General features: G+C 35.9%; 1 protein-coding gene across 1 annotated transcript in view; it reads left to right on the plus strand.

Moving 5' to 3' along the window:
- The window catches only part of MAP3K1 (mitogen-activated protein kinase kinase kinase 1, E3 ubiquitin protein ligase), a 22,947-nt gene that overhangs the window by 6,308 nt on the left and 7,675 nt on the right, over window positions 1-8,964 (plus strand). The window contains exons 5-13 of the mRNA XM_009695077.1: window positions 128-276; window positions 2,768-2,889; window positions 3,764-3,845; window positions 3,977-4,154; window positions 4,933-5,223; window positions 5,667-5,788; window positions 6,860-6,951; window positions 7,198-7,387; window positions 7,700-8,964. Coding sequence (XP_009693379.1) covers window positions 128-276; window positions 2,768-2,889; window positions 3,764-3,845; window positions 3,977-4,154; window positions 4,933-5,223; window positions 5,667-5,788; window positions 6,860-6,951; window positions 7,198-7,387; window positions 7,700-8,964 — 2,491 coding nt within the window. The remainder of the gene's footprint in view (window positions 1-127; window positions 277-2,767; window positions 2,890-3,763; window positions 3,846-3,976; window positions 4,155-4,932; window positions 5,224-5,666; window positions 5,789-6,859; window positions 6,952-7,197; window positions 7,388-7,699) is intronic.

Here is an 8,964-nt window from a genome sequence, read left to right on the forward strand (position 1 = left end):
TACTGCTAATGCATTATTTGAAGGTGAATAGATTTTTTTAGCAGTAGTTAAGGTGCAATAATACTACTTTTAATTACAACCTATTCATAGCATAAATACGACTGTTGCTATCTTTTTCTGACGTTAGGTTGAGAGTTTGTTCCAGAAATATCACAGTAGGCGTAGCTCGAGGATCAAAGCTCCATCTCGTAACACCATCCAGAAGTTTGTCTCACGCATGTCAAATTCTCATACATTGTCATCATCTAGTACTTCTACATCTAGTTCAGAAAACAGGTTAGTATTTTTCTAAAGGAATTTAAAACTTTATTCTGTAGTTTTCTTCTAATTTTGGAGGTTTAGAACCACCTACATTCTTCTTGTTCAAAGCTGCTTTCATTTCAAGCCACATTAAGTCTCTGTATTTGCAAACAATTGAGTCAAGCATACGTTAGTCACTGTGGTACCAATTAGGCATATTTGCTTTATAACTTCTGTTTGAAAAAAGAATTGTGTAGAATTGTGAAAATAAATTTTTTGACCCTTTATGAATTTAGGAGGCAAACTTTTGAAATGTAAGTGCAAGACTGAAGCATATATTAACTTTGGACACCTATTTGTGTGCATTTGTTCAAGTACAGTACTTGTGCAAATGTTGACAAATGAAGAAACATTATTTTTCTCTTTCTCTTGTCCTGCTTTGGAGAAATGCTTGTGCCTATAACAATATGCTGATAAGTTTTTGGGTAAAGCCACTCTGTATAAACAAATATAAAAAACAAAATACAAAAAAGTAAGTAAGCGTATATTTTAAAACCACTTCATTTAAAATGGATGAATAAATTATTTTAAGGGAGCTATTAAACTGTTATGATTTTTATAGTTTATACAATATTAAACTGCATTATTTATCAATTTTATGTGATGTTTGATTCTTTGATTTTTTTGTTTTCCCTTGACTTCTACTACTTGAGTGCTTTTGCATGTTCTTTTCCTTATTTTGAAAAGATACTGATTAACCTTTTTAAACAAGTGATTTGTGCAAGTGTTAGTGGGTGAATTAGACATCCTCTAGAGTAGTCAAATCACAGAAGGCAACCTAAACTGAGGCTTTCTTTTGTGTAAAGTGAAACCTAACTTAAGGAGTACCGTGATATGTTACTTTGTGATAATAAACATCTAGTTAGATTAATATAATGAAACAGGTTTATAATTATGATGTACAGATTGTGACCTTGAATTCCTGTCATATTTTGCTTATTTTTCCAATTGCCAAATTGTATCACTGTAAAACTGCATAAACAAAGCAGTTAACTATACAATCTGCTATGGAACTTATTATCTGGCAGGAAAGCCAGTTCCTTTAATGTAGGTACCTTGTGGAGGAAATTTTTTTTTATAGAAATGGCTTCACTGGATTGTGAACTTCACTGCATTAGTTCTCATTTTTTACAGGATGAAAGATTTTTCAGTTGTTTGCCAGTACGCCTGATGATTAGCTCCTAGCATTACTGGTTCAATGAGATAGGCTGCTGTTTTGTGCAAGTCTAATCTTGCATGATACAAGTATTGGAGAACACTGAGCATCAAATTCATTTGAGATAAGTTTACTCAGTTCTGATAATTACTGTGACTTGCAAATATTTTTTGTTTACTACTAAATCTTCAAAAATAAGTTTTAAGTTATTACTTGTGTTTCTATACATACCGTGGAAATTACTTTTTTCAATCTAAGCTTATTTTTGTGGATTTTTTCAAGGAAAAAAAATAGTGTCAACAATTTGCAAGGAAATAGAAGTGAATATATGTGTATGGAAATAATGTATATACAAATTAGTTTTATTTTTAAAATACATTGTTGGTGAACAAATACGGGGTTCCTGCAAACTTTTAGACACACACCAACTATAACTTAAATTTTTGCTGTAAATAGTAAGAGTTTTGCAGATTTAAATAATATTACAGAAGACTACTGGAGATCAGGGGATTGGACTAGATGATCTTTAAAGATCCCTTCCAACCCAAACCATTCTATGATTAAAATCTGTGCTTTTTACTACCTGTTGTTTAAGTTCAGAATAATTTTTCTGGCTAAATGTCTGGTTATATCGATTTAAAAACTAAATTGGGGGTAAATAAAATGGAAGCAACATGTAAAACAGGGAAAATCATTTTATAAATCTACATGTGACATGTAGATATGTTAGTGTTTCATATGAATCTGTTGCATCTGTTTCTGTTAGTGGCAGAAAATTCTTGAGTACTGTTATCTTCTGTTAATTTGAGTTTTACGTATGTTCATCAAGTAGTATTTACAGTTTCCTGTAATGGGATAAACACTACCTTGTGACTGAATACTCTTAAAGGAGTGTGATGGGGAAAAAATGTGCATATCTTTCAAAATATAAAAATTTCTTAGTTTTTCAAAACCAAATGATAAGTAAAATAGCAAAGGTTAGTTTGTTTAGAAAAGCCTTAGGGAAAAATAATGTGAAGTGGCCAAGGCTGGGCCGTTCAATCTTTAATTGGTATCTGACCTAGTTTGAAAAGATGTCATGTGGTTTGTGACTTTCACTCTCATTTCAACAAAGTGTTGTCTGTACTCAGTGCTTCTAAAAATTTGGTTGCTTACTTATTCAGACCAAGGTTTAGGAGAATGATTCATGAATAGCCTATAAGTTATTCACAAGTGACTGCGCCAAACTGGAAGTTAATCTTTTTTCACTATTAAAGCCTGTTCTAGATTCTGATATGCCACTTTTACAATCACAAATATCTATTTTTGTAGTATGAAGGATGAAGAAGAACAGATGTGCCCCATTTGTTTGTTAGGCATGCTGGATGAAGAGAGCCTAACTGTGTGCGAAGATGGCTGCAGGAACAAATTACACCACCACTGCATGTCAATATGTACGTTGTCATCTTTGTCTTGTTAAATTCTGGTGACTCTAAATATGCAAAAATATTGCAACTTGGTGTTTTCGTTGGGGGTTTTTTGGTTGTTTTAAAATTAGAAAAAACCAAAACAACACACCACCAAAAAAACCCCACAAAAACCAAACAACCAACCACACCACCCCCCCAAAAAAAAAAAAAAACAAAAAAAACAACAAACAACAAACAAAAAAACCCAACCAAAACAGGAACCTGCTCTAAAGTGATGACTGGTAGCTCTTTGTGAGTTTGGTATCATTCGGGTACTATCGATATGCCTTATTTTATAAGTTATTCACAAATCAAGTTTGTAATTTGATGCTTTGAGAAAGAAGTTAACTGCAGGGCTAGAGGTTTAAGCATCTTTTGCCTAAGTGACAAGATTATGTCCAATTAGAGCAAGGTTAGAAACAGACTTTTAGCCCCCTGTGACTTGCCATTAGAATGCATGGAAGTCATCTACTATCAACTAGGATTATATAGTGAATTACAAAGTATGCTTACATACTGCATTACATAAAGTATATAAATAGTTACAGTTTGCTTTAACAAATAAAATTCCATCTCCTATATTTTAATACTATTGAGAAAGTATTGCCTATGTTTGAGGTACAAAAGGAACTGCATTTCAGTCTGTAACTTTTACTATTAATTGTAGTGCTAAACTGAAGCATTTCTGCTTGCAAAAAATGTTTAAATGCCTGTATTTATCAGGCTGCTGCAGATGGCTCAGTTCAGAAGCATTTATCTTGAAACTGATATTCTTCAGTAAAACTTAAAAATAGTAATGCCATCTTCTGGTCTTATACACTAAGACTGAAGTATATATTATCCTGTTGCTGTGTTCCAGGGGCAGAAGAATGCAGAAGAAACAGAGAGCCACTTATCTGTCCTCTTTGTAGATCTAAATGGAGATCTCATGATTTCTATAGGTAAGGATTCGGTCTGTGTATAACAAACTATCTGTTTCTGGATCCTTAGTTGATGTTCCTAAATATGCTGAAGTATTTACTTCAGGAAATGTTTCATTTGTTAATCCACATTATTTGCTCTCAATCTGTAGTCATGAATTGCCAAGCCCTGTGGATTCTTCTGTTCTCCGTGTGGTTCAGCAACAAACTCAGCAGCAATCTACAGCTGGATCACAGAGAAGAACCCAAGATAGCAATTTTAACCTTACTCATTATGGGGTCCAGCAAATCCCTTCTGCCTATAAAGATTTAGCTGAGCCATGGATTCAGGTAACTTTACTTTGTAAAAGAAGCTTCAAATGCAAAACCTGATTTTGAACCATTTTGCCAGATCTGTCAGATCAACAATTCAAAAATTTATTCTGAATCCCATCAGCGTGATGGTTGATTATTACTAGAAACAATTATATTTAACTGGCATCAGAGGAGAAGATTTTCCAAAACTTATTTTCATTTTTGGACTTCATCTCACACCTCATATTAAAGGTTCATATATTAAAATGTAGTATTCTTAACTCTAGTTTTGGTTGTGCAAGTGTCACATAAATACAAAGCTGGCACTTATTGTTACCCAAGTTGTGTTGCAGGAGCCGAATGACCTAAATAATCTCTAGAGAGTAGAGGTGGGTTCAGCTGAGCAGGTGTCTGAAACTTAAAAGTGGGAGAACTTGTATTGCCTATATTTCTGCTGTAATTTTTGCCTGGTATAGCTGGACCTGGCTTTCAGGGTTGTTTATATCAATGTCTAGAAACAAACTCTGTACTGACTAATTAAAATTCAAAATGAATGAAAACATCCATACAGTCATCCTCCCATTTATCTTAACAGAGTTTTTGGAGAAACAATTACTTGTCATTTATGATATTTCATTTCTATCACAGAATCTTTTTTTAAGACACTGTACCTTCTGACACATTCTTGTGGTCAGACTTCTTAAGGTGATTTTTCACCAGAAACATTTCTTTGCTCTTTTTGATTGCTCTTCTTAAGTACTTAAGTTGCAGTATTATTCAGTTTGACTCCTGTAACGTTGCTTTTTCCCTGCAGGTATTTGGAATGGAGTTAGTTGGCTGCTTGTTTTCTCGAAACTGGAATATACGAGAGATGGCACTTAGACGTCTTTCCCATGACGTTAGTGGTGCTCTATTACTGGCTAATGGCGAAAGCACTGGAAATTCTGGAAGTAGCAATGGAAACAACACAAGTGCTGGAGGTCTGGGCGCAGCTAGTGGGTCATCTCAGACCAGTATCTCAGGAGATGTGGTGGTGGAATCCTGCTGCAGTGTGCTGTCCATGGTCTGTGCTGACCCTGTCTACAAAGTGTATGTTGCTGCTTTAGTAAGTAGTTGTTTACTCCTATTCTAGTAATTTTCAAGTTCCTTCATTTTTGAAGAGCAGGGAAAGGGAGGAGATACATGAAGTCAGAAATCGTAGTAATTGTTGTTGGGCACCACTGATGACTTAACTTTCAACCATCATTTGAAAGCAGGATGAACAAAATACTCAGCAAGAGTGAAAGGACATGACTCCACTGGCCAAATATAAGGAAGTGTTTGCTGCAGTGCTAAGTATTATAAGTACTTGTATGACTAGGTTCTTTTCAATCTCAAAGAATACATGACTAATTCCAACAGTGAATATGTAGTAAGCTATTTATCCTTTGAACATTTCACATATTTTGAATGCAACTTATATAAAACTATTTCCAACTCTTTTAAAAAAAATTAAAAATTGGGTAGCTAATTTGATTTCCTATGTATCGCTTTTTTCTTTTCTCTTAGAAAACTTTAAGAGCCATGCTGGTGTATACTCCCTGTCATACTTTGGCAGAGAGGACTAAACTACAGAGACTTCTCAAGCCAGTTGTAGAGACGATACTAGTTAAATGTGCAGATGCCAACAGGTATGGTGTCTTATGAACTTCAAATTTATTTTGGATTGTTACTAGAAATGTCTTGAAGCTTCATTTGTTGCTGGTTATGTAGAACTAGGAGACCATTTGTAGTTGATGGTGAAATAAAAAGTGTGGATCATAAATATATCATGTTTTTGTTAAAGTCTAATTGCTACCAACAAACTTCTAGCTTGAAAGACGTAGATTTTTTGAAGGCACCTGATCGTACTTTTTTCCAACACTTACAGATCTTAAATGATACTTTGCTTTCATAAGACCTTCCCCACCGTGCCCCACCTTAAAATAAAGGAAGATGTTAGGTGCAGTCATTAACCATCCCCTACATCTCAGTTGATATTGCTTTCGTCTAATTCTCATGACTCACCTTTAAGCCATTAGCAAGTACCCTTCAGCAAGTACCAATCATGTATATTTCCTACTTCAACAAAATCTGTTGTACATCTGTGCCATGAAGTGTTAACACTTCTGCTTTTTATATCACAGTGTAACATTAGGAAATGGCTGTTCTGAGTGAATGTCCTTGGCATTTCTGTCTTGAGTAGGCCTTGTCTTCCTGTCTCAAGCTACCCTGTTTGTTCTGCCAGACCAACCATTTCCTCACCTGTAATGCAAACTAGATGTAGAAGTCTGCAAGCTTGATTTTTGTCTCTCTAGGTTTAGTTCTTAAGCAGCATTTCTTCTGAAACTGCAGTTAGAGATGCCCTGTCCATAGTCTAGCAATAGGATATCTAAAATTAAAGGAATAAGTGAAATAGAACTGTTCCTTGTGTTATTGGCTTCCTGGATTTGGCGCGTTTTTGCAAGAGGATGAGGTCCTGTTTGGGTTTTTTATTAATTTATTAGTGATAGACATTACATTTCTGGAAGTAACCTTGTTAAAAATTTCACGCCTATTGGTAGCTTACACAAAGAGGATTAGAGAAATATATTGGAATAAAGTGATGTAAAATCATTTTCCATGTACAATTCCAAGATAATGATTATTGAAATATGATGATTAGAAAGTTTTTCCTTGAAAGCATCTGTTAAGAGTTATATTTTGGTTTTAATTTCTTATAGTCGAACAAGTCAACTTTCAGTCTCAACGCTCTTGGAGATGTGTAAAGGCCAAGCAGGCGAACTGGCAATTGGGAGAGAAATACTTAAATCTGGTAATAATAGCTCTTCATATATAATTGAATTATAATTACAAGCAAACATACTGAAGTGTTTTAAATTTAATACAGAATTTATCCAGTATCAGCAAGGCCAAGAGAACAGTATTTCTCTCAGTGGTTTGGGAGCGGGATAATTTGGGCACACAGTGTATTTCTGTATGATACAGTTCCAATCTTTATTTAGATCAGAATTTAGATTGTGAACATATCTAATCCTTATTTTATCAACTTTTTTTATAGGATCCATTGGTATTGGTGGTGTTGATTATGTCTTAAATTGTATTCTTGGAACCCAGACCGAATCTAGCAACTGGCAAGCACTACTGGGGCGACTTTGTCTAATAGACAGACTTCTCCTGGAATTTCCTGGTGAATTTTATCCCCACATTGTCTGTGGAGATGTTGTACAGGCTGATACTGTAGTAGACAGGTACTTGCTTACACTATGTGGCTATTACTCTTCATAGTTGAATGTGTTGGTGATTTCTTAAAAAAAAATCGTTATAATTCCTGTAAACAAATAGGATATATTTATATGCAAAAGTGTGCTTGCTTTACAGAGTTAAGTGGTTGCCTTTTTGAAAAATTCTGACCTGTGAATCAGTTTTGAAGCACCACTGCAGCAATACGTCTCCTTTCTACTGCAGAACTGACAGCTAAATAAATTATCTTGAAATGGCTTTCTTGGCACTAGTTAACTAGAGCGCATCAGTGTGTAAAACACGTCTTTTCTTTTTTTTAGGTATAAGAAACTTCTCTCCCTCTTAACTTTCGCCTTGCAGTCAATTGACAATTGCCACTCAATGGTTGGTAAACTATCACGGAGAGTATTTTTGAGTGCAGCAAGAATGGTGGCAAGAGTGCCCCATGTTTTTGTAAAGCTGTTAGAAATGCTGAGTGTGACGAGCTCAACTCATTATGCAAGGATGCGTCGACGTCTGATGGCAATAGCAGATGAAATGGAAATTGCAGAAGCCATCCAGCTAGGCATGGAAGAAATGCACTCTGCGGAATGTCGACATGAAGACTTTTTGCAGCTACCTGTACCAGATAACTCTCCAGAAGCTACAGAAAGTAATACTCCTAACAATACAGTCCAGTTATCAGGGAAAAGTGGGAAAGGTGATAAAAAACTGAGTGCCAGTCCAGAGGACATTTCTGAGATGCTGGCTGGCCTTGCTGTGGGACTTCCTGTTTCATCAGTAACCACTGAGCAACCAAAACCAGCCATTCAAACAAAAGGAAAACCCCACAGTCAGTGTTTGAACTCTTCTCCCTCATCCAGTCATTCCCAGTCACTATTCCCAACGCTTCTGTCTCCTTCAAACCCATCTGTACCAGCTGGCACTGTAACAGATGTCTCTAAACTCAGACCTCAGGGATTTGTTCCCTGCAAAATCCCCTCACCTTCTCCTCAAACACAGCGGAAACTTTCTCTCCAGTTTCAGAGAAACTGTTCTGAAAATAAAGAACTAGAGAAACTTTCTCCAGTTTTTACCCAAGCCAGGCCATTGCCATCAAGTCACATACACAAGCCAAAGCCATCACGACCCACCCGAAGTGATGTGAACAAGCAGGGAGAAACCTTAAAAAACAGTATGACACTTGACCTGAATGATATTTCACAGTGTGATGGCAATAGTAGTAGCAGTGCCGTTATACCAAGTGAAGAGACAGTGTTCACACCAGTAGATGAAAAATGTCGATTGGATGTTAATGCAGACCTCAATTCCAGTATTGAGGACCTACTCGAGGCCTCCATGCCAACGAGTGATGGCACAGTTACTTTCAAGTCTGAAGTTGCAGTTCTTTCTCCTGAGCGGGCAGAAAATGATGATACTTACAAAGATGATGTAAATCATAATCAAAAATGCAAGGAAAAGATGGAAGCTGAAGAGGAGGAAGCTTTAGCTATTGCTATGGCAATGTCAGCATCTCAAGATGCTCTGCCAATAATTCCCCAACTACAGGTTGAAAATGGTGAAGATATCATAATCATTCAGCAGG

This window comes from Cariama cristata, unplaced genomic scaffold, assembly GCF_000690535.1.
Source record: "Cariama cristata isolate BGI_N322 unplaced genomic scaffold, ASM69053v1 scaffold36260, whole genome shotgun sequence".
Classification (NCBI taxonomy): Eukaryota; Metazoa; Chordata; class Aves; order Cariamiformes; family Cariamidae; genus Cariama; species Cariama cristata.